Raw genomic sequence first — 26,445 nt, 5'->3', positions numbered from 1 at the left:
CAAAAGTACACGCGCAGACCCAACGTTCGAATCTCCGTCTGTCCAATCCCAAAGTACACTGTACTTCTTGGCAAAGGTCACTTATCAGCTTCTAAAACAGCTATTCATCTTTTTTTTTTAATATTATTTATTTTTGAGAGAGAAAAAGAGTGAGTGGGGAGGGGCAAAGAGAGAGGCGGACAGAGGATCTGAAGGAGGCTCAGAACCCGAGTGGGGCTCAAACTCAGGAACTGTGAGATCATGACCTGAGCCAAAGTCAGACGTTCAACCGACTAAGCCCCCCAAGCCCCCCATAAAACAGCTATGTCTTTAAAAGCTCTGCTCATACACTTGGGGGGGGGGGGGCGGGGGGAATCTCCAGGCAATTAGTCTAGGGAGGGTAAATGAGGGCTAAGGGACAGTGAGAGACTTAGATTTAACCTTCCTCTTCCGTAACTATAAGCAAGCTTTCTATGGTGGCTCCCCACCCTATCCTCTGATAGAGTTGGTCACTTCCTCCATTACTACATATATTTTATACTATATTTAACAACTCACTGACCTGTCCGTGTCCCTTCTTACCTGCGAACCTCTGGAGGGCAGGGACCCCGTTCGTCTTTATAAACCCCAGGTTCCTAGCACGTAAGTACGCCAAAAATTAAGCCACCACCTGTCCCTCTATTTTTTTCCATGTTTATTTTTGAGACAGATCGCGAGCGGGTGCGTGGGAGAGATGGTGGGGGGTGGGGTGGGGACAGAAGATCCAAAGCGGGCTGTGCCCTGATAGCAGCAAGCCTGATACAGGGCTCAAACTCACGAACCGTGAGATCACGACCTGAGCTGAAGTGGGATGCTCAGCTATCTGAGCCACCCAGGCGTCCCCCTCCATTGTTTTTTTTTAAAGCGCTAACATAATCCATCCCAAGGCACCAGCCTCATAACCGAACTCCAACCGTAGCCACCTTTCACGCTGCCACCGCACACCATATCCAACGTACCCCACCCAGTTAGCACTGCCTTTCCAAACAGGTATCGCTATCACTGCCCTACTAAAAAGACTCCAGGCTCCCTACCACCTTCCACGTGAGAACTGTCCCCAGTGCTCTCTAGAGCAGTGCTCTCTATGGCCATTTTCACTTCTGGGAACTCTTCACTATAATCCCTTCAGTCTCCAGCAATACTGAGCCACATACCTTGGCCAAAGATACCATACGGCTCCACTCCTCCCATGAAACTAGTCCCGCCACTATCACAGTCGGGAGTATTTTTCCCCAAAAGAGCGTCTTCAATTCTTACTCATTTTGTAAAGCCTATCCATACTACCTTCTTTACAAATCGGTCTCCTTGAGCGAGAATTAATCACTCTCTCCTCAGTTCTCCCATATACTCTCTTGCTCTTCAAGTGAGTAGTGTATCTTAATTTAGAGTGATCTGTATATGTCTGCCGCTTCCCCTGCCCCACTGTACTCTCCAATGAATTTACTATTCTTTGAGGGCAAGGACCCACATTTAGTTCACTCAGCGTCCTCTAGGAACTATGGACAAGACAGAGATGTATAAAATAATTTCATTTTTTTTTTTTTTAATTTTTTTTTTCAACGTTTTTTATTTATTTTTGGGACAGAGAGAGAGCATGAACGGGGGAGGGGCAGAGAGAGAGGGAGACACAGAATCGGAAACAGGCTCCAGGCTCCGAGCCATCAGCCCAGAGCCCGACGCGGGGCTCGAACTCACAGACCGCGAGATCGTGACCTGGCTGAAGTCGGACGCTTAACCGACTGCGCCACCCAGGCGCCCCAATAATTTCATTTTTATATTCAGCCGCTGACAATGCCTGACACATCACATGTCACACGTGGTCAATATATATTTGCTAAGTTAATAAATACGTCACCTGATGCCTTTGTTCACTTTTTCCATCTGTGTTTCCATTTGCTGCTTGCTTATCACCCATCGAAAACAGAAGGAAAGACTTTTTAAAGCCGTTTAAAACTAAATGGGAAGAGAGGACTTATTTCTTTTCTTCACTCCCAAGAAATAATCCAGAAAGTCAGCGAGCATAGAAGGAGCACTCTAAGGACTGCACTTTCTTATCAGCAGAAGAATTTAGGAACAGAACAGAGACTGGATTACCTGCTGCCTTCTCTTGAACCACTGGCAGAATGGCATCAATATTTCGTTTGAAAAGCTAAAAATACCACTCATAATAAATTATAATTCAACAAATACTCAAATAAAAAATGGATCACTTCTCACATTTAAAACTGACTGGATCTTCACTGCCTGCATTAGTATGGATAATCTAAAACTTGAATGAAATTCTTGCACTGAATGTACATTCATGAGACACAGCTTTGAGAAATTCATCTCGAGAGTCAACAATCATTAACAAGACCACAAAGTAAATATATAGCCTTAAATATGTTTAAAGTTTATTTAAATATATTAAAGTTATATAACTCCTAAAAAAAGCTACGCAGGTGACAGGTGATTTAATCTTGTTACAAAATGTATTCAAAATTTATTTTTATTTTTTTTTCAAAATTTATTTTTAAATTAACTACAAAACTTAGGCTCTTGTGTCCCAATAAATAAGCTTATTTTCCTGAACACACACAAATGTTTAAATGAAAATCTAAGGCAAAAACCAAAATATATTATTTCTTTCACTCAATAAAAGGCTTCCTTCAAGCCTTATTCCTTAGGCAATAAAGTACAAGTAACAATGATCACAGTCATATTCCTAATTTTCCAAGGCAGACCCAGAAATGATGCATATCACATATAAATTAAGAGGTAATTCATACTCAACTCATGCTATGTCATGAGAAAACATGTTGCATTTATCAATTTATCTTAAGACAAGTTCTTGGATCTAAATATTTATTTGCCTGCTCTAATCCTGGATAAACACACAGTTTAAAAGAAAATTAAATTTCAAATATAATAAACTCTCAGATGAGCACATATCGCTGCAAATGAAAAGTAACAGCTGCTCTTTCTGGTCCATCTTTACAAAGATGCTGGGATTTTAGGAATTTTTAGTTCTCCTGATACAGTTAAATACATCTCCAGAAAGACATTACTTGCCCAGTTAGCAATACGACTTGCTTTCCTTCATAAAGGAATCATGCTTCCCTGCCAAAAACATGGAGTTACACCTAGAATTTTGTTCAAAAAGTGCACCAGAAAGATGACTAAGATCTGCCCAAAGATACAACAGATTTGTCCAAGAAGAGGAGGTAAGTACTGTTTCTCATTCATTCATATGAATGCTGGCTATAAATTAGTTACTAGTACTAGAGTGACAGAAACATAAAATAGGCCCTTACCCTTGATTCTGCAGTTTATACCACTGGCAGGAAGTGAAACAGTATAGACATTATAATTACAGTCTGGCCAAAAGGTAAATGAAGATTGTTAAAGGCATAATCCTATTTGGGGGAGGAGAAAGTACCACAAAAAAGGAATCTTTAAACTAGGGTTGAAGAGTAATTAGTTAAGCCGGGCAAATGGTAAAGAGACAAGAGAAGGTGAATGTAAGAAGGAAGGAAAGAGGGGCCCCTGGGTGGCTCAGTGGGTTAAGTGTCTGGCTTCAGCTGAGATCACGATCTCATAGTTCCTGAGTTTGAGCCCCGCGTCAGGCTCTGTGCTGACAGCTCAGGGCCTGGAGTTGCTTCGAATTCTGTCTCCTTCTCTGCCCCTCCCCTGCTCATGCTCTGTCTCTCTCTCTCAAAATTAAGCAAACATTAAGAAAAAAAATTATGAAAAAAAAAAAAAAAAAGAGTCTGCAGACAGAACTAGAAATATTTGGCCACATGCACAGCAAACTGTGGTACTACACTGCTGTCTACCCAATGCATTTTTCACAGATGCTGATTCTGATTAAAAACAGGTCCTTGTCGGGCACCTGGGTGGCCCGGTCAGTTAAGTGTCCGGACTTTGGGTCAGGTCATGATCTCACGGTTCATGAGTTCAAGCCCCACGTAGGGCTCTGTGCTGACAGCGTGGACCCCACTGAGGATCCTCTGTCCCCCCTCTCTCTGCCCCTCCCCCACTCACACTCCCTCTGTCTCTCAAAAGTAAATAAACATTAAAAAAAAAAAACAAACAGTTTGTTCCATCCGTCTTTGGGGTCATTTCACATTGACTCCACTCTGTTTCGTATCCTACTTTCTACTTTCTGGGGCTAATTTCTCCATGCCTAAGCTTGCATTAGGTGGAAATGGAGATTAACTGGATGCCCCAGGTACAGCTTACAGTGCTCAGAAAAGAGATGAGGTAGAAGGACCTTGAATTTAACTGGCGTGAATGACAAAATGAAAACTGCCCTATGAAACTTTCCACTCAGTTTCGCCGTCATTCAGGATCTTTAAGTGTGTTTGTAAGTCGTTTCTTAACCACTTCCACAGTGGTTGGCAGAGGATTAAAATCAAAATCAAGTAATTTTGGAGTTTGTTAAAGGGGGAGTCAGATAAGAACTCAAGCTGCTTTAACAACATTAGTCATTAGGGAAGTGCCAATCAAAACCACAACAAGAAACTACCAGATACCTATTACAACGGCTACAAATTTGAAATAAAAAAAAAAAACACCTGACAATACCGAGTGCTCCTGAGGGCGCAAGGCGCCAGGAACTCTCATACACTGCCGGTGGGAACACCAACTAGTACAGCCGCCTTGCAAAAACGACTCGGCAGTTTCTCATAAAGTTAAAAGTGCACCTAACACACGGTCCGGCAATCTCACTCCTACATATTTACCCAACTGAAACGAAAACTCAAGTTTGCACAAAAACCTATACATAAGTGTTGACAGCGGCTATATTCCTAATTGCCAAAAACGGCAACAACCCAGATGTCCTTCAACTGAGAAGTGGATAAGCAAACTGTGGTTGGCTCAACCACACAATCAGCATAAAAGGACTGCTCTACCAGTATATGCAACAACAGGGATGAATCTCAAATGCACCATACTAAGTGAAAGATGCCAGAATTAGAAGGCTACATACGATGATTCCATTTATATGCCATTCTAGAAAAAGCAAAACGAGAGAGACAGAAGATCAATCAGTGTTGCCAGGGGGCTGGAGATGGGGAAAAATTGTCTACAAAGGGGTAGGAAGGAATCGGGGTGGGGGGGAGGAATGGTTTTGTCACTGATCCTTGAACTATGGTGGCCTTGGAACACCAGCCTCCCACCCCCTCCACCCCCCCTGCCGCCACACAGTTGAAAATCCTGTGTAACTTTTGACATGTCCAAAACTTAACTATTAACGGCCTGCTGTAGCCTGAAAGCCTTACCGATTACATAAACAGTTAACACATATTTTGTATGTTGTATATATATGATACGCTGTATTCTTACAATAAAGTACACTAGAGGAAAGAAAATGTTATTAAGAAAATCCTAAGAGGGAAGAAAAAGAAAATCGTAAGAGGGAGCCTGGGTGGCTCAGTCGGTAAAATGTGCCTTTAGCTCAGGTCATGATCTCACGGTTTGCGAGTTTGAGCCGCGCATCGGGCTCCGCGCTGGTGGTGCACAGCCTGCTTGGGAATCTCTCTTTTCCTTCTGCCCCTCCCCCGCTCATGCTTTCTCTCTCAAATAAACTTAAAAAAAGAAATCGTTAAGAGAAAGTATATTTACAGTACTATACTGCAGTTATAAAAAATGTCCGTGCATAAAGTACACCCATGCGGGTCAAACCTGTGTCATTCAAAGGCCACTTGTATATTGACTGTGGTGGTGGGTGCACGACTATCCACACCTGTCAAAATTCACAGACCTGCACACTAAAAATGATCAATTTTCCTACACGTAAAAATCACCTAATTTTAAAAAGAGAGGAAAAAAAATGAATGAGGATCCCGGCAACAAAGAGATGAGACTGAAAAACTACAAAAGGAGTTAAGTCACACCACGAAGGACCCTGCTAAGAAGTTTTAGATTTTACCCTCCAAGCAACAAGCGCACCAAACAATCTCCCAAAGGGGACAGGCACAACTGTGTCTGAAAGAACACTGACAACAGTCACAGACTGAAGTAAGACCGGTGAACCAACCACCTCGGTAATTTAGGGGACAAACGAGGGAAGCTGACTTAAGGCGGAGGCCGTAGAGATGCAGAGTCAGTTAAGAGTCAGGAAGTTCTCAAGTTTCCAGCACAAGTGACACCACTGACCAAGCTAACCTGGAACGTGTGTGGGACACTCACATGCAAACACCGGGTCAGATGTATGGGGCTGGCGCTCGAGGGGAAAAAAAAAAAACATGAGGGGCAGCTTTAAAGTTGAGACTCGTCAGGGCACTTGCAGCCATGAAAATATAAGGTCAAGATCATGCAAAGACAGAATATGGAGAATGAAAAGGTAAAGAGAAGGGCGCCTGGGTGGGTCAGTTGGGTTAGGTGACCGACTTCAGCTCAGGTCGTGATCTCACAGCTCATGAGTTTGAGCCCCGTGTTGGACCCTGTGCCGACAGCTCAGAGCCTGGAGCCTGCTTGGGATTCTGTGTCTCCCCCTCTCTCTGCCCCTCCCCTGCTCCCATTCTGTGTCTCTCTGTCTCTCAATAATAAATAAATGTTAAAAAAAAAAATTATAAAAAAAAATAAAAAGAAAAGGTAAAGAGAATCCTGGGAATCACTGTGAGCGACAGCAGCATTAATGAGGTTGATGGTATAATCTGAAGTAAAAACAGAATTGGCTTACTGAGTATGCAGCAGCCGAGTAAAAAATGATTATAATCATGTGTCTATTTCAATCTGGGGTCTCTCAACCACTTTATCTGTGGCTTCTCTGATTTTATCTTTGCCCTGATCACCCTGGGGAAACTGAGGCAGTTAAATAAGAAGTTATCATGAATTCCAAAGTTTCACTTTCTACTTCCCATATTGTTGACAATGAAATTATTCCACAAATAAAGAGGAATAATCTATTAAACATACTTATTTTGTCAGTTAAACACAGAAGAAGCACTAAGAGGTTAAACGATTCACTTCAAATACAGGTCAACTTAGTAAGTTTATCTTGGTAGTCGGACAAATGACTCTGGATGCTTTAAAGGATTTCTGGGCCCCTCCCCCGCTTGTGCTTTCTCTCTCTCTCAAAATAAATAAATACACTTAAAAAAAATTGGGGGGGGGGGGGCGGTGCCTGGGTGGCTAAATAGGTTGAGCGTGTGACTTCAGCTCAGGTCACGATCTCACAGTTCCTGAGTTCAAGCCCAGCATCGGGCTCTGTGCTGACAGCTCACAGCCTGGAGCCTGCTTCAGATTCTGTGTCTCCCTCTCTCTCTGCCCCTTCCCTACTCGCGCTCTCTCTCTCTCAAAAATAAACATTAAAAAAAAAATTTCTTTTTTTTTTTAAAAAGGGACCTCTGGTACCACAATGAAGTTATCCAGAAATACCAGAGGATAGATCCAATGATTCAAGGTAATTAGTTCTTAATCAGAGATATGCACCAAAATTTCCTGCAAAGCTTACTCAGAATGCCCATCTTGCCTAAGCTCTGCTTCTGAAAATAGTGATTTAGGAACTTTTAGGATAAGGCCCAAGCTACTACGTTTCCAATAGTGCCGTAAGTGACTCTAATGTATACACACACAGAACACACTGATCCCAAGTTGAAAAGCAATGCTATCAAAGTTGCCTCCAGGATCTAGGTGGAGTTCTCATTTGGAGGCCGTTCCACCACATCCTAATCCCTGCCAATCACCTCCAGCTGAGAGCATATAAACATACACTTCCCTGATCTAAACCCAAAAGTTAAACTCCTAACCCCCATAAAATACCTATGAATCACCGTTTGGCCTTGGTTAACTAGCTCTGGGAAGATTTAAATTCTCAACAGAATTCAGACAAAGGCAGTGTAAGGCAAGGCATGGAAAATGAGTCAGTCTCTCTGTCGTTTAATTCCAATTCTCCAACTTAATGACAAACCCACCAGAGAAACTTTGTTATTTCACCAACTCAGGTATTAGCTTCAACCAGTATTTAAACAGAACTAGAACTACATCCAACCTGCTACAGCGGAACGTTCAGATCCTACTTGACCGATTACCAAAACTTCCAAGATCCCCGTTTCCCAGTTACATCACAATTATTATAAATCAAGGCAAAATAATTACGCAAGAACAGCCAACAATTCGTCCCACCAAAATTTACACTTACCCATCTCTTCCCTTACTGACAATTTTTACTTCAAAATAATAGATCCCACAGGCTGCTGGTATTGGGTGCGTGGCACGAACGGACGCTGCATCTTTGGGGGTTTTACCATGACCTGCACAGGACACAGGAAGGGGGGAGAAAAACACCTCAAATGAGATATTCAACAAAAATCTTACGCAATTCAGGAAAAATACAGTTTTTAGAACGATATATACATTTCTGCTCCCATCAGTACATATAAAGACTTAGTGAAACATTTATTATCGCAAATCGATATGCAAAACAGCCCACGTTAGCCCTGGGACTTTTCACACTATTACTAGATTTAATACACTTCAAGAATCTGAATACACAGAACCTACCAAACTAAATAGGGTAGACTATATTTTAAGAGAAAAAAAAGGCTGCATTTGAAAAAGATGAAATTTTATTAGATCCAAATTGCATAGAATTTATACTATTCCCACTCTTTTGTCAAGTGGTCTATTTTTTAAACCTGAAGCATCTATATCATAGAGTATTATTTAAAAAATTTTTTTTTAATGTTTATTTGTTTTTGAGAGACGAGAGAGAGACAGATAGAGAGAGACACACAGACAGAACATGAGCAGGGGAGGGGCAGAGAGAGAGGGAGACACAATCTGAAGCAGGTTCCATGCTCTGAGCTGTCAGCACAGAGCTCGATGCAGGGCTCACACTCATGGACTGCGAGATCATGACCTGAGCCGAAGTGGGACACTTAACCGACTGAGCCACCCAGGAGCCCCTCACAGAGTATTAGTTTTAAGTGAAGTTTTATATAATTAGATTGGACTTGGCAGAGCAGCTTTCTTATTTGAAGAATTTACAAGTTTTGGGCACCTGGGTGATCTCCTGATTTCAGCTCAGGTCATGATCTCATGGGTCATGAGATGGAGCCCTGTGTGGGGCTCCACACTGAGCGTAGAGAGCCTGCTTGGGATTTTCTCTCTGCCGCTACCTGGCTCCCCACTTCATGTGTGCACACATGCGTCCTCTCTAAATAAACATTAAAAAAAAAAAAAAGAATTTACAAGTCTGTTCTTTGACATACTCTTATCATTCATTCTATACAAAGGCTGATCCATAAAATTTCTTTGGTCAGTTACAGCCTACTGAGAAGTAGATCTAAACTCTAGTTGTATTTTCTTTCTCTCTTTTTAAAGAAAGGAATCTAACACCATACCACTGCTGAAATCTTTAGGGAATCTGTTAGCTAATGGCTTTTAAACTTTTTAAAATAGCAATTCCTCAATTCTAATCCAGGAGGATTTCCTTCCCTCACAATCGCCTCCCCTGTCCCTTGCCCAAGACACAAATTAGCCTAAAGCTAGCATGTGAACAAAATCAACTGAGCAAGATATGCCCAAAAAATCACAAAAGAAGAAAAACATAAGTTGATGGCAGAAAGTACTCAAGAGTGAGACAACTCTCCACAATCCCCAAAAGGACTGAGAAACAACACTCTAAATTCTTTTTCAGTGTTAAATATGTTTCCCCCAGTACAAACTTAGGTCATTACCCTTTAGTCACACTATAATATGACCTTCATGGGTTGCAAACTTCCCGTTCTCAAATGTACCATGTTTCAAAACTAAATGTCTTCTTCAAACAGAAAATTCTCTCTTAGCTATACAATAACCCTCACGCACCAATGAGACAGCTTCCCTTACCATACATACACCTTAATCAAATTACATCATTAAACAGGTAAGCTTACACTAGCAAAGCAAACTAGCTGTTCACATGGCCCAAAAGAAACTGAGTGATCTCAGACACTCCTTTCTGTTACCATGAAAACCTGTGTCCACAGATCTCTTAAGTATGTACGTTATGGGCAAAAGTGGTGACCACTGAGAGGTGATAAAATTGGTGAGGAAGATACAAATGGAAGCAGCAATATACCGATGCCCCTAAAACTGCTTTAACATATGTTAGCTAATAGATTTACATCGAGCTAGGCAGAAGGAAAACAAAACAAAACAAAACACATCAATCTGTAGAATGACACCAGTCAATTCTTAAAGAGACATTTAATAAATTACGGTTTCAGCAAAACTTGTTTTTCAGTAAGAATGTGTTCAAATAATTGAATTGCCTGGGAAATGGTAGGGTGAACTAAATGAACTTTTAAAATTCAGACAGTTAAAAAAAAAAAAATCTAAAGAAACCCTACCCTGATTAACCCTGGAGTCCTGAATCAACTTTTACTTTTAGTTTTGGTTTTCTGGAAGAGAAGTGACCAAAACTTTGAGGGATAAAGTAGTCGCAAGGTATATATTTAATAATAATAATCAGGGTGCCAGGGGACTCAGTCGGTTAAGCAATCACACTCTTGGTTGCGGCTCAGGTCATGATCTCACGGTCCTGGAGTTTGAGCTCCATATCGGGCTCTGTGCTGACACTGTGGAGGCTGCTTGGGATCCTCTCTCTCCCTCTCTCTCTGCCCCTCCCCTGCTCCTGCTGTGTCTCACAATAAACTTAAAAAATAATGATGATGATGATGATAATAAATGACAATAGTCAACATTTAGTGTTATGTGACAGGCACTTCTCAAAGAGGACCATATTTGTTCACTCGTTTAGTGTTCAAAACAACTTCTGAAGTAGGTACTACTTATTATCATTTCACAGTTGAGGAAATTAAGGGAAGATGAAGAAACTCGCCCAAGATCATACTGCTGTGTGAGAATTCCAAACCAGGATTTGTGCTGGGATTTAAATTCAAGAGGTCTGATCCAGTGTGAGCTCCGAACCCACAGGAAGGGTTCAATGAGCATCCTGGGATCACTTCACTTGTATTCCTAGCTCCTATTCTTGCTACTTCTATGGGAAAAGAGAAAGAAAATTAGTATTTGAGGGTGAACAACCTCCCAAAGAATTAGGTGCTTTGGTATAGATTTTCTCCTTCAACATCTGTGAAACAGGTATCATTTAACCTCACTTTAAAAACGGAGAAACTGTGGGGCACCTGGGTGGCTCAGTCAGTTGAGCACCTGACTCCTGATTTCAGCTTAGGTCATGGCCTCACGGTTCGTGAGACCCAGCCCCACACTGTCACATGCTGACAGCACGAAGCCTGCTTGGGATTCTCTCTCTCTCCTCTCAGCCCCCCCCTGAAAACACACATACATACATACATAAAAATGGAGAAACTCTTACAGAGGTTGTATAACTTGCCCCTAATTAGTAGAGTCGTGTGTTAAATCCATATATGAATTAAAATGCCCTGGGGAGCCTGGGTGGCTCAGTCGGTTAAGCATCCGACTTCAGCTCAGGTCACGATCTTGTGGTCCGTGAGTTCGAGCCCCGCGTCGGGCTCTGGGCTGATGGCTCGGAGCCTGGAGCCTGTTTCCGATTCTGTGTCTCCCTCTCTCTCTGCCCCTCCCCCGTTCATGCTCTGTCTCTCTCTCTCTGTCTCAAAAATAAATAAACGTTAAAAAAAAATTTTTTTTACATGCCCTACATTTTCCTCTTATACAAAAATAACTGTAAACTACACAATCATCAATCTTCCAGGTTCTATTATATTATGTTCTATTTAGACGCTGTAGAAAAATTCCGTAAATGCTAAAAGGATTGGTCTCATTTTTAAATTAAATTAAACTTAAATGGAAAGACCCAGGAAAAAGTTGCGATGTCAGACTAAAGGAGTCGTACTGTCTCCTAGGTAAGACTCGTAATATCAATAGCGAAGGGCCTATTTCTAGTAACTGCTCATCGGCAGGAAGCTTGTTACCTTAAATTCTGTCGTGACCAGACAACACTACTTCACACTACCAAAGGATAAACTTTTAAACCCACAAAGTCTTCAGCGTCACGTGTTTCCTACAGGATTCAGAGACAAAGTACAGTTACTGCTTCAAAACCGTAAGGTTAGCTCTTTCATTTCACAACCTGTCGATTCCTTTTAACTGCAAGGACAAGGTTTTGAGTTAAGCCCACCTCTCACCCCCCTCCGCTCTCCCAACGTGCAGTCAACTGCCTTTCTGGAAATATCAATCAGTCTTCCTAGTGCCACTATCCCCTCACACCGCTAACACTCCTTCTCACCAGCCTCCCGTTCAGCCAGGAAAAAGATACACCACTGCCTGAAAACTCTGTCGATCTGGCCCGCCCCCCAGCACTTTCCACCGCCTTCCAGCACCGGCCACACTGGCCTGACCAGTCTTCACCCAAACCATTCCCCCTAACTGGAAAGCTCTCCCTTTCCTCCTCACCTAGTTACAGCAGCTCGCCCCTTAGCTCTCCGCTCAACTTTTTCTTCCTCAATTACTCTTCCTCTAGCCTCTGACTGGGTCTAACCTCCTTCTTCTGTGCCCTCCTAGCAACACGTGTTCGTCCCATACACTTACACGCTCCACACTTACTTGTGATTATCTTATTGTTCTCACATTTTAATTCCCGGGCCTCTTTACTTCCACTGACCTCCTCCTACTCTAACTTCAATCATTCCTTCCTGGAGCCACACTCTGGATTCTGACAGCACCTGAAACTATTCCGCCTCAGAAACAGTAAATTCTAACGACGTGTGTTCTGCTACAAAACACGTTTCTTGAATACAAATTAGCTCACACGTACTTGATAAATACAGGAATGATGTCAGCACAATAAAGAAGTCATTTAGGTCATAACACCGCTTTTCCCAGTACATTAATGAATTAAAGAGCAAAGCCTAGCAACATGCAAAAAAAACTCTCAAGTCAAAAAACCTGGGGCCCTCTACAAGTGCATTCCTACGGTGTCCAGTGTTCAGTGGCCTCAGGAACAGCTACACCTGCCAGGGCATTAAGCCATCCGGGGAAAAATTCAAGCGCGACACTGATCAAAAAGTACGAAGATACTCCCTCTTCGTTTATATCGGAAGGACTCATGCCTCTCTTGCATATTTACTTTACACTCTGTGTTATAATTCAATACTACTTTGTTTTGCTGCTCAAACTGCCCAGCCTCTGGGAGCTTTTTCATTTGGCTCCCCTGACATACCTCCATTATGTCGCTTCTTGCTGTTTGCTCTTTTCTGGCCCTAGAAGACTCTGGCGGCTCATCTTGTGTATTTCCCACCCTAGTCCTAGAATCAGCCATTCTCCAAGGAGCCCTGGGGCTCGCTCCTTTTACTGGCACATAGCACCAGAACCCAAGATCGAGCTAGCAGGTGTGCTCCTTGTTACTGGGGTGTCACTGCTTTTAGGCTTGCTCATTGACAAGAGCAGGGAAATATATGGATGTATATAAACCCTTACATGTACATACGTACATGTATACATATGCACACATACACACACACACCCCCTACATATATCTACGTTTCTATATGTAATCATCTGTGTTTGTATTAAACCAAACATGAGGTCACGCTGAGGTCTCCAAGTTTATTACCACACAGATCATTCTAACCTTCTCTCTCTGCTCATCTGTAAAATTCCACCCCAACAGTAAGAAACGTAGCTCCCACCGTCCGCCATGCATTTAACTGTGCAGTTCCAGTACACGTGTATAATAGCGTCTGAATTGTTAATCCATATCCCCACGCGACACAACTTGATCAGTAAAAGTTCAGTGCTTTTGTAGTTTCTTTTACCTTTACTTTTACAGACTATCGGTTTCCAAAGTTACCTGGGGCAGCTCCTTTCCCCCTCTTCTCCAAGGCTATTATTCCATGGATTTGTAATAGTTAGACTGGTTTGTCACATTCTGCGTTTTATCCTGGGATTTCCCCCCTCTCTCCTAATACATTTTTTTTTGAAATGTACAGACATTAAAGTGCACTCTTTATGGCCGTAAAGTTCTGTGGGTTTGATAAATACACAGCGTGATGTGTCCACCGTTACAGTAACGTGCTTTCACCGCCCAGAAACCCCCTGTGCTTTGCCCATCCCCCCACTCCCCTCCCCTCACGCCCCCGACAAGCACTTACTTATCTTTTTACTATCTCTTTACTTCTGCCTTTTCCAAAAGGTCAGGTAACTGAAATCATACAGCACGTAATCTTTTCAGACTGGCTTCTTTCACTTAGCAATACGCATTTCAGATCCATATGTGCCTTTGCTCGGAAGGACAGCTCATTTCTTTTTATCACTGAATAATATTCTATTGTATGGATGTACCACAGTTCACCCATTCACCCCCTCAAAGACCTCTTGGCTGCTTCCCCTTTGGGGCAATTATGGGAGAAGTCGCTCTAACGTTCACATGCGGCTTTCTGTGTGGGCCAAGTTTTCAAGTCAGCCAGGTAGGAGCTCAACTGCTGGTGAAGCCACGTTTAGCTTTGTTAGACACCACCCAACGCTGTGCAGAGCGGCCGCATCACTTTGCGCTCCCGGCCCGGCAGTACGCAAGCCCCCGTCGCTCTCGAGTCCTCACCAGCAACTGCCATCGTCAGGTTTTCTTTGGACTTCAGCCATCCTAACAGCTCGAGTTTGTATGTTCTTCCTTTGTTTGGAAGGGGGGGGGGGGGCGGGGATTTGAAAAGAGCTAAACCCTGAATCAGATTTTTATTTTTGATCGGACGGCTGTCAAGCGCTTACCTAAGAAGGAAGCCCAAACCCCAGGGCTCCAGGCTGCAGCCTGTGATGCCGGACACAAACGCCAGCAGAAATTTAACCGGGCTTCTGTTTTACTAGGCCGTTATTTTTGTGGGGCTCTGGTTACAAAGTTTCATAGGTTTCAAGTAGTCTGCCCCAGCCCTATTTTTCCCATAAGCCCCGTTACCTTCAGTGCCCAATTTTGTGGAAAACCTAAGGTTTTTCCAGGAACACATTTTTGGCACAGGAGCTGCAATGTCTGTATCTTCCTCTAGGACACAACTCCCTCTGCCCTCCCCTTCCTAAACATTCCTGGTCCACATTCCTCTTCAACATCAAGGGATCAACGGGAACTCCCAACTCCCGTTCCCTGAGCCCTGCTCCCCCGGCTGCGCTCCGCTCCGCCCCATCTCTCCTCTTCCGGGACGGGCTAGGTGGTAATCACTCAAAAGCTCTCAAATATCCTTGATCTCTCTCCCACGCCTATCCTTCCGCCACACGCAACCAGCAAAACCACAGCCTTAGATCAATATTATAATCCACTTCCCTCCTCCTGCCGGGGGCAGTTGGCCTCTACCAAGTCAAGTCCAACAACCTCGCACACAGCCACCACTATGAAGGAAGGACGTCGGCTGGGCTCTCCCACTGCTGTCTACGGTGTACTGAGAAAGCTTTAGTTGGCCTGTGCCCCCTTCCCCTCGATGGCCGGTCCACATTCTCATCACCCACTTTAAGGTCACCACCCACTTTACCGATGCGAGCAAACCGCCTCGCCTCCTTTATCGTACACTGGGACTCCGCTAAGTGCACGGTCATGTTCTCGTCCCCACTCTCCTATTACAAACTGGTCGTCGTCCACAGCAATCCTCACCTCTCCCCCGATCGGGGGAGTCTCAGGGGAGTGGGATGTCCTCTCTTCTTCGGGACTGCACTGTGCTCCGGAACCGCCCTCCTCCCCGCAGGCCAGCGGCGTCAGCCTCCCAAGCTCTTCTTCCCCCTTCCCCTCGTCACTCTCCTTCCTCTCAATCTGTAAGGCGGTGTCCCCAGAATCCCCCGTGCTTCGGGGCCACATCATGGTCAGTAATGCACTGGGGTTGGTAGTAAGTATAATGAACTTTTTTGTTTTTTTAAGGTAATAAAAGCAAGTACCGTTGACACTAACTTTGTCAAAAGGTCCATTAAATTTGGACATAACATTTACTGGGAGTCCGTACATTCGACTAACACCACGCTCTCATCCAACTTCACGTCACTTCAGTTTTACCCACACCGCCAAGCAAAAACGAGACTTACTTGGAAATGATACAACAGTCTCGAACACAGTACCTTCCAATGGAGTGTTCAGGGATCATTTTGACTATGTGGATTTTCATCTTCTGTGCTGGTGTTAGACGCTAATCACCAGGCGCGATGTAACTCCACCGTCCACCATTTAAACAACAACAACAAAAAACCCTGCCTTAACCTCCATCCTCCTCCAGGTTTCTTCACTTATTTTCTCAAGAGTAGTCTATATTCACTATCCCCTCTGCTTGGTCCCTACTATTTACTCTGATCTTCGCCCCCCAACGCCAAATTCAAACTGCTCTCCTCAGGTCGCAATGATCTAGTTTCCAAATCCAGTGGAAAACTCTGCCTGTCTCACTGAGCCGATCTGTTGCACTTGACACTTGAGGTCGCTTCCTCATTTCCCATAGTCCTCTGCTCAGCTTCCGGGACACCACACTCTGCCCTGTTCAGGTACCTCCCACCTATTCCTTCTTGGACCCCACCCGGGCTTTTAATGTTGGTGTCGCTCAGGGTTCCATCTTTAGCCCACTGTTTTCACTGTATCTACTCCCTCTCTGGGTTTCAACCACCACCTAGAGGTGACTCCCAGATCAGTCACGACCTAGACCTCTCTCCCAAGCTCAGTCAGTTACGGTGTGTGCCCACCCTTCCTAGGAGAAAGGGCCTCAGACACCATCCCTACTGCAAGCGGGGCCCCGACTCTCCTTATGCCCGGAGGGTGTTCTGTATTTCATCAGTACCCTCTCGCCTCTACAGCTGACTCAACACAGGTTAGCACCTGACGTGAAGGCCACCCATTCACACCACAGCTCGCAACGAAAAGCTGCGCCCAACTAAGAATGATGGCAATTAGCTAAGCCAATCTGCTAAGTCCCTCAGGAATCTGAAATAGGAAGGAAAGGATAAACCAGTCAGCAGGGAAAAGAGAAGAAAACAACCAGAGACTAGAAACTGTAGCTGAGTCTCTTTGGCACTGGAATGAAACGAAAAGTCATGAACTCCAGCCACTGCAGTGACTTGGAGCCACCTTAACTCCAGAAGATCTGTTCCTGCTCTTTCTGTAAGGTGTCTCTGGGTTCTGCTGGTTGCCATGAAGTCAGATCATATGACTAAGATTCCCAGTCCTCCTTATCTCCAAATACACTGTAATACTTCCTTGCAATCGTTATTTGATTCCTGGTTCTTTGCAAGAACCTAACAGAGCTAGAAACCCAAGTGTCACCCTTGATTTCTGTCTCCATCATTCCATCACTTTCTATTAGTGTTACTCTAAAACATATCACCAATCTGGTTTTCCTCCATCCCACCACTGACCAAGTTCTAGGCCTTTCTTATGGTCTGTCTGCCAAACAATCATCTAAATGAATTTGCTCTTCTCAGCCCTGTACTCCTTAAATCTATCTTCCAATTGGTTGTATCACAAAAATGAAACTATGAGCCAGTCACTTCCTAGTTAAAGTCCTTTGAAGGGCACCTTGGGGCGTCTGGGTGGCTCAGTCGGTTAAGCGTCCGACTTCGGCTCGGGTCATGATCTCACGGTTCATGAGTTCGAGCCCCGCGTCGGGCTCTGTGCTGACAGCTCGGAGCCTGGAGTCTGCTTCGGATTCTGTGTCTCCCTCTCTCTCTCTGCCCCTCCCGTGCTCACGCTCTCTCTGTCTCAAAAAAAAACAAAAAAAACAAAAAAAAAAACATTAAAAAAATAAATAAATAAAGTCCTTTGAAGGGCACCTGGGTGGCTCAGTCAGGTAAAGGTCTGACTTCAGCCCAGGTCCGGATCTCACAGTTCGTGTGTTTGAGCCCTGCATCAGGCTCTGTGCTGACAGCTCGGGGCCTGGAGCCTGCTTCGGGTTCTGGGTCTCCCTCCCTGCCCCTCCGCCACACTTTCATTTTCTCTCTTTCTTTCTCTCTCTCTCAAAGATATTAAAAGAAAAAATTAAAAAAAAAATCCTTTGAAGATTCTTCATGTCCTAGAGAAGAAGATCTAAGCTTGGTAAAATATTCCAAAGGCTTCTCATGATCTTTTCCCAGCTGCTACTTGTCACACACTCTTAAATTCCAACAAAGCAAACCTGCTGGTCAATCCGAACATACAGGATAACTCTCTCCTCTGCGCTCTTAGTTATGCATTTTCACTCCTAACGCCCCTTCTCCTATTTCCTCATCTTTCCAGACTGACCACTGGCCTCATCCCTCCCAAAAGCTGTCCCTGACTCACCAACTTTATCACTTCCAGTATCAGCCAGGGGTCGATGCCCCTCCACTCTTCCACAGGACTCTAACACTTCCCTTACTACCCTTGAGTGTTTTACACGTGCTTTCAAAGACATTATCTTATCACCTTGGAGCGCCTAGAACTTGGTACAAAGTAAACATTCACTTAAAAGCTTGTTGGTTGGGCATCCTACTTCGGCTCAGGTCATGATCTCACAGTGTGAGTTCGAGCCCTGTGTCGGGCTCTGTGCTGACCATTCAGAGCCTGGAGCCTGCTTCGGATTCTGTGTCTCCCTCTCTCTCTGCCCCTCCCCTGCTTGTGCTCTGTCTCTCTCTGTCTCTCAATAATAAATAATGTTAAAAAAATTTTTTTTAATAAATAAATAAAAGCTTGTTGAATAAATGAATGAACAGAGAGCAGGGCATAAACACAAACTGTCTAGCAGAATATCTGCACCATAGGAACTGCTCAATGAATGCCATTACTACTACTTTTCTATGAGTGTGATTATTAGGTTCACTTAATTGTTGTAGTTATAAACTACCATTTTTAAGAAATTGTTTTAATGTTTATTTTTGAGAGAGAGAGAGAGAGAGAGAGCGCGCGAGCAGGGGAGGAGCAGAGAGAGAGGAAGACACAGAATCTGAAGCAGGCTCCAGGGTACGAGCTGTCAGCACAGAACCCGACGTGGGGCTCGAACTCATGAACCGTGAGATCATGACCTGAGCCGAAGTCGGACGCTTAACTGACTGAGACACCCAAGCACCCCTCAACTACCATTTTTAAAGCTCAGTTTCCCTAATACTGGCAAAGAGATCCCTGGGAAAAGCTCAGCTTGGTTTTTAAATTCTTTGATATTAGGGAACATTTTTCTATCATCCCCATAAGTCCTGAAAGACATTCGTATTGGTAGGCAAGCAAATATCATAAAGATATTTCTTCAACCTGAAGAAGTGCAAAAGAATTCAGTGAGTAATTAAATTTCAGAAGTGTCAAAGGCCTGATGACCGGGGATACTGAGAGGGATGGGAGTGAGGCACACCAGAAAGCCAAGCTATTTCATTAGATGCTGTTAATAATGCCTCAATCAAAAAGAGCAATTCACTAGTTCATAGCTACTTATCATTTCCAACTTTCACTTATCCTGCGTTTCTTCTAAGCTGCCATAAATTGCTATAATCAAAGCATCTGGACTTTTCCAAGGCATTAGTGTGTTCCAGACCACGTTTTTTTTTTTCCCTAGAGGAAGTACTTTTAACATCAACTAGTCCTCAAAAAGTTCTAAACGTGATCACTGGATTATATCTACTAGAGATAACTAAAACTCATACGAATTGAAAGAGGCAATACTGGAGGGTTGGAAAGAGCACTAAATTTAGAGCTGGTGAAAACTAGTTTCCAGGCCTGGCTTACTTGTGACTGGGAACACCTAGCCTCCAGGTGCTGCCACTCGCTCGTATCTGAAATTGAGAATTCCACTACCTTGTCCAAGTCCACTAAGACACTTGTGTGTATTAAAAAGCTTTGTAAAGTATCCAAATGGGATAACTTCACAAATATAAAAATGCAATCTGTAACTGAAGCATTTAGGACTAATTGAATCCAATTGTCATATGCATTAAAATGCTTTAAGTTGGAATAAAGTTCTCATTATAACGGAGTCTAAGCTTGTCACATTCGTACTTATTCAAGGCTGACGAGAGTTTTAAAAATAAAAGGGGCTATGCCTGAGTGTTTCACCAGTTGGTGTGTGACTGCTAAGCAAAGGGTCTTTTTTAAAATTTTACCACACAGTACACACACCCTGCTATTCCACTGCAATCCGATCAACTTTGTCTGCATGTCTGGCATTGTTTAACATGAATCCCTTCAAATCATTTAAGGAACCATATGGCTTCCAAAACAGTAATTCCGACTCAGAAGAATAACATCTTAAAAACTGAGCATGGTTCAGAGCAAAAGAAGCCAACGTATTTCTATTTCAAAGGTAAGAAAAATCCTTATCCTTATAACACCCATCTTTTCAAATTCCATTATATGCAAAAATATTTTATCAACAGTGGTTTTCATGTTAAAAGGGTGCGAAAAATGCTTCGGTCCAAATCAAAGCAGCCCAATGATATGTTAAATAAAACTCACTCTTCCAATTTGGGGACTTCAATATTTTATCCTCCATACCTATGACACTCCCCCTTTGCTCCCTTCCCTTCTTACTGGGACAGAGTTGCCCAGTACTTTGGTGTGGTCCACTCAGAAGGCACACAGAAAAACAACAGGAAAAAAAAAAAAAAAAAAAAACAACACAAAACCTCACACACACATTAAAATAACAAGACAAGAGGAAGAGGCAGTGGGGGGGGGGGGGGGAGAGATTGTGACAAGGGGGAGGGGAGAGACAAAGGGGAGAGAGAGAGAAAAGAAAAAAGATGACAAACAACAAAATCTGTTCTTCCAGAAATAATGCCTTGTGTTTATAAAAGAGTGAAGTTTCCAGAAAGTGAATCTTAGTATTACACAACAAGTAATAAGAGGCCAACAGGAAAAATAATGGGAGACAGCAGTATCATAAATATTCCAAACTCCAACCAATTTCACACAAGCATGCACTTTTCTGTGACCCAAATCATCAATTTTACGTAAAAGGAGTCAGTAAAACTAATCGAGGCATGTTACAGTGCTAAAGAGACTCTAATCAGAAATCCTAGATCTCACGGAAATTCGGAGCTGGAAATTTCCTTACCATCCAGCTCAACTCACTCAACTCTCAGAGGAAGAAACTGAGGCCCTGTCCTGGAACATGCCTAAAATCACAAATGACTGCGGGACTCAAGAAAGGTAGGATTCTTTGTTCAATAATTTTCCATATCGCTTGCCTCTGATTTTATAAGCTAACTATTAACCATCAACCATAAATTTAAGATAAAGTTTTGTCAAGTCTAACAAAAAGCTTTCCGGTAGCCAGATCAGAAGTAAACACTTCACAGCACAGCACAGCTCACACGAATTAAAACGCAAAATTAAATAGCCTTCACAGAGCATTAACGAAATGTCCTAACTTAAAAAGAAAGCAAAGGTCATTTTCAGCCATTTAGAATAAGGAACATAATATTTAAAACGGAAAGTACTTCTGTGGATCTATGGACAAAAAGAAGGAATGTGCAACAAGGCCTATTTTTGTGCGTGATTCTTTCCAGCCAAACCATTTGCTAGATTTCTGCCGCCATTCTCCTTTCTGATCAAACAGTAACTTATTTATCAAGGTTCTTCTCCGATTCTAATCCTGTGTACTTCAAGAATTTATCCACAAAAACTGTTTATACCCTCTATATCCCCTGTCACTAGGATCTGATGAGGCCCCTTCCTTTGTAGCCAATCAAAACGAGGCTGCTTTGAAATGTAAAAGCTCTTGCTTCAGGTTTGGGGCCTAAAAACTGGATTTGCTTCCAGACAGACATACGTTAGATTTTGTTTTCTCCCGACAAGTAAACTTGACGCATGCTATTCATTTAGACTGCTACGTTTCAAGAATTGTCAGAGCAATTGATAATTTCATATAAAACTGATCTACTTAATGCTTTGTTTTAACAGATAGGTGAGGGAGGAGGGGACAAGCCTAAGGCTGCTGTTGTTTTTTTTTTTTTTTTTTTTTAACTGCAGGTGTAAAACGTAAAGCCGTTTTCTTTAAAATGCTATATAACATTTTTAAATATCCGTTTTCAATTAGACTTCATATAACACGAGCACATAAATATAGGGCATTTCCAATCACTAGTGGTAGGTTTCTGCTCCCCTAAGAAAACACCTACTTTTGAGCTTCACCTCTTCCCCTCCCCGTTACTCTGAGTAAGAAACACTGATGGCAAACTTGGGGCCCTTGCCCTTTTGTCCCCGTAGACAATCTCTGGCCTAATTTTGGACAAAATCCTCCACTGATTACCCCTCCCCCTATATATCCCTGATCTCCCTTAATTAGAAATCATACCTCGGGATCGTGCCTGTCCACCCCCCACCCCCCCCCCCCCCACCCCCACGTAAGAAGAGAACGCCTGACCCCATCACCACCACTTGGAGAACAATGTAACCCAACTCCGGGTCCGTGGATTCCTCCACCCAAGCCCTAAGATTTATCTTCAAGGGAAATCGGAAAGCGAGTTATGTCCTGTCATCCTGGATTCCCTCAAGGTGTCCCACTCCTGGCCTAGGATCACCGGCTCCATTACACCTAGGGACATGCTACTCACCTGCCTTGCCCGACAATCTCGCCCGTTCCCCGCGACCCCGGTCCCACCCTCGCAGCCGCGAACGGGCGGCGAGTCACCTCGGAGGGCCCCGGGCGGGAGGGGGTCGGGGGCGGGTCGAGAGTCGGCTGCGGCGGCGGCAGGACACGTCGGGTCAGCGGCCCCACTCCCACCGCACGACGACACACGCCCAGTACCTTTGTAGTGCACCCGCAGGTTGTTCTGAGAGAGGCCGATGTAGCTGAACTTGTCCTTCGGGCTCCAGGATCGCGGCAGCGGCGTCTCCTGCTCGTCCACCGCCGGGTAGAGGCGCTTCAGCCGCCGCTGCAGCTCCTTCTCCTGCTCGTTCAGGGCCGAGTCCCCGTGCGGGAAGGGGGCCGCGGCGCTGCTGCCCGCCGCCAGGGCTGCGGCCGGGCCGCCTCCGGCCGGGCCGGGGCCCGCGGCGAGGCCCGGGGGCGCGGGGGGCGCGCTGGCGGGGGCGGCCGCCGAGGCGGGCGGCGGGGGCGGCGGCGGCGGCGGCGGGGCCGCGGTGGCGGGGGGCGGCGGCGGCGGCGGCGGGTGGAGGAGCAGGGCGGCCGCCGCGGCCCCCAAGCCGCCGCCGCCGCCCGCGCCGCCGCCGGGCGAGCCGGCCGGAGAGGAGCCGGCGCTGACGGCCGGGGGCGCCGGCAGGACGACTCCGGAGACGGGGGCCACGGCCGCCGGCGGTGGCGGCGGCAGCTGCTGCTGCTGTTGTTGTTGCGGCGGCGGCGGTGGCGGCGGCGGCTGCCCGGACATCCCGGCCGCGACTCAGCCTGCGGCCACCTCCACCTCTTCTCTCCTTCCTCCTCTGCTTCCCGGGGGCGCTGTCGCTGCGGCCGCCGGCACCAGGCGCCCAGTCCGCCCGCCCCGGAAGCAGGCGGCGGGCCGCGCGCCGAGGGAGAGCTCGGCGGTTGGGGGGCTCGGAGACGGGGGAGCGGGCGGCGGGCCGGGGGAGGCCCCGAGAGAACGTTGGCCGGGGCGCGGGCCCGGGACGCGGCGCCGAGGGCGGGGGCGAAGCGTGAGCGCGGGCGCAGAAGGCGCGGTGGCGACCGCCGCGGCCGCTGCTCTCGCGGCTGTTTCCCGGCGGGCGGGCCGGGCCGGCGCGAGACGCTGCGCGCGGGCGGCGCTGGGCGAGGGGGCGGGGACGGAGGCGCGAGGGGCGGGGGGAGCGCGGGCGGCGAGGGGCGGGCTCGCGGGGGTCCCGGCGCGCGGGCCGCGGGAGTGGGAGGCGGGGGGGCGGCGAGGCGCGCGGCGGGGGCGGCGGAGCGCTTCTCCCCGGCGGGGCGCGGGGCTACCGGCGCGGGGTCCCTCTGCCGGTCCCTGCCTCCTCCCACGAGCCCGCCGCCTCCCCCCCCCTCCGCCCGGGCCCTCCCGGGAGAATCTCCTCCTACTTTACTTCTTTTTGTTGTCGTCGCCCCACCTCCCCCCCCCCCCCCTCCGTAGGGTTCCCGCTGGAGCGGCGGTGCTGCTTCTCGCCCAGGCGAAAGTAATCGAGCCCGGCTGGGGCCGCCGCGAGCCCGGCCCGCGGGCTCCCGGGACGAACGGAGAGGCTCGGGCTCCGGGGGCCCCGCTGGGTCCCCGAGGTGAGCGGTCCCGAGACTGCCCACGGGCTGCCCGGGCTCTGCCGGCCGAGCTTGCCCCGGACGGGGCGAGGTACCCTGTCCGCCGCCTCCCTCTCCGTGAACCTACTTGCTCTTTATTCTGCACGGGACTTAATACCTCAGCGTTTAGCATGTGGGGACTGGAAACCATTTCTGAAGGCAAAGTCTCCCACTTTAAAATAGTGGTCATTTGATTAATTAATTTTATGAGGACTTAAAGTGAACTTGGAGTCGTAGAAGGGGGCACAGGAATACTAATAAAGACTGGCATATCTTCAAAGAGCAGGAACACGAACTATATGAATACAAGATTATAGTGTGGGTTTAGAAAGGGCTTCTAGAGACGTCAAAACATTTTATAGACTCGTTAATTTTCCTAACAGGCCTCTTGGTTAGGTAGCAAAGAATTATGCACATTTTTAAAACAAGGAAATATTCACCGAGGTCAGCAGAGTCAAAACTAGGACTTCCTACTTTGCAATTCCCAATAGAGTGCTTTGCTTGGTCGACTAATTTGGCACAACTTGCCAAGTGTTGCTCTCTGACCCATCCTAGCATTACTATTTTGTTTTCCTCGCTTCCCTTTGTTTGGGTTATCCTTTCCTCAGCTGGCAAAATCGATCTCAACACGTGTAAACGACATGATGTAAATTCTGGTATTTTGTTTGCTTGCAAAGATATTGTGGTGGTAATTGTTTGTCCAAATATGCAAGGAACGAATAGTTTGCTGAATAGAGAAGTATTTATTTTGTCTTGAAGAGGGTAGGTAAATGGTGATTTAATTGAAGGCCCCTAATGTCTGGCCAGAACGAATAAAGTCATTCAAGTCTAATTTCTCCCTCAATTACCCAGACAACTTGATGCCCTCTTGTTCTTTAATAAAAATTTCTGATCATTGTAACCTATTGTTTGATGACTTTTTCCAAGCCAATGCACTTTAAATTACAGGATGTCATTGTATTTAAATTGTTCTAAAACTTTCATTTACATTACAGCAACGAGTCCAATGTAAGCCACACTCTATTTAAATGTTGGCTAATCAAGGTAGAATAAATGCGCTCCAAGCCACTCAGTAGAAGTAGGACTGCAGGAGCGTGTTTAGCACGTTGGTTTGAATTTTTTTTTTTTTTTTAATGTATCCCGCTGGGCAGCGGAATTGCCAGGAGAAGGAGGCCAACCAATTAGAAACAGACACTCCTTTCTCTTGATTTAGTCAGTGGATATTGGGCCCAATTTCAGACCTCCCTCCAGGCCTCTTGCACGGGCATAGTGTGAAATAAATATATGGCCCCTTAAAAATATGGTTTTGAAGACCTGGAAAAGAGATTATGATGCGCTACATGGGAAATGACTACCCAATAATCATACCTGGACCCAATTGTTACCAAAAAGAGTTGAAGGAAAAAAAAAAAAATCACAAGATGTTTCTGTAATGGGTAATTATAATACATGATTAAAAGTAAATTTTAATTATGAAAACATTCGGCTTGTACATAGAGATATACGTGGTAAAAATCCATTAGCCTTGAACTCGTCCACCACGTCTGGCACCTGTTTTCAGCCTTTGCCATGTATTGCAATAATACTGATATGTATCTATGTGCTGACGTTCTTGGTTGCAAACAGTAGGAGCCAGTTCGGCTCTCTTAAGCAGAAAGAATTTACTGGAAAGATATCGGATGGTTCTCAGAATTGACACAAGCCTGAAAACAAAGGCCAAAGGTAGTCAGGCCAGGGCCCCACCACTGGTCACAGCAGCCACCATCAATCAGATGCCACCTCCACTGCCTGGACTCTCATCTCTCTGACCTCCAATCTTCTCATCATTCACTCAAATTTCAAAGTTGGCAAAGCCTAGGTGGCATGATCATGCCAGGGGCTCCCTGTGAGCAGAGATTCCCAGCTTATTCTATGGGTGGGTTATAGAGGGTAGCCCTTGAACGCCTGGAGCCCACAGAGCTGGTGGTCTTTCCTGGCCTTGAGCAGCCTCATGCGTTCATAGAGTACACCTCATATTCATTTTCTTTTTTAAAAAATTGTTTAAATGTTTATTTTTGAGACAGAGACAGAGTGTGAGCAAGCAAGGGATGGAGAGAGGGAGACGCAGAATCGGAAGCAGGCTCTAGGCTCTGAGCTGTCACGGTGCTCGAACTCACGAGCTGTGAGATCGTGACCTGAGCCAAAGTCGGACGCTCAACCGCCTGAGCCACCCAGGCGCCTCTCGTATTCATGTTCTATGCCTGGCATGACATGAAAAACGTTAGAACACACTGCCCTAGTGGAAAAAGGGCCACTGATGCCCAGAGTTGAGGATTTCCCAGTACTAGAAAAGAGGGTCAGACACTGGCCAGCCAGTTTCAGGAAATATCCATGACAGTATCCTTCTAAGTATTGGAAA

General features: G+C 45.5%; 1 protein-coding gene across 1 annotated transcript in view; it reads right to left on the bottom strand.

Moving 5' to 3' along the window:
* Window positions 1-23,293, bottom strand: part of RANBP9 (RAN binding protein 9) — a 90,309-nt gene extending 67,016 nt beyond the window's left edge. The window contains exons 1-2 of the mRNA XM_042985695.1: window positions 22,626-23,293; window positions 8,147-8,258 (exon numbers count right to left, since the gene is read on the bottom strand). Of these exons, the coding sequence (XP_042841629.1) occupies window positions 8,147-8,258; window positions 22,626-23,202 (689 nt within the window). The 5' untranslated portion in view covers window positions 23,203-23,293. The remainder of the gene's footprint in view (window positions 1-8,146; window positions 8,259-22,625) is intronic.
* Window positions 23,294-26,445: the final 3,152 nt, after the last annotated feature.

This window comes from Panthera tigris, chromosome B2 (assembly GCF_018350195.1).
Source record: "Panthera tigris isolate Pti1 chromosome B2, P.tigris_Pti1_mat1.1, whole genome shotgun sequence".
Lineage (NCBI taxonomy): Eukaryota > Metazoa > Chordata > Mammalia > Carnivora > Felidae > Panthera > Panthera tigris.
Note: the sequence above shows the minus strand (reverse complement) of the source record. Positions and strands in the feature narration are given on the sequence as shown.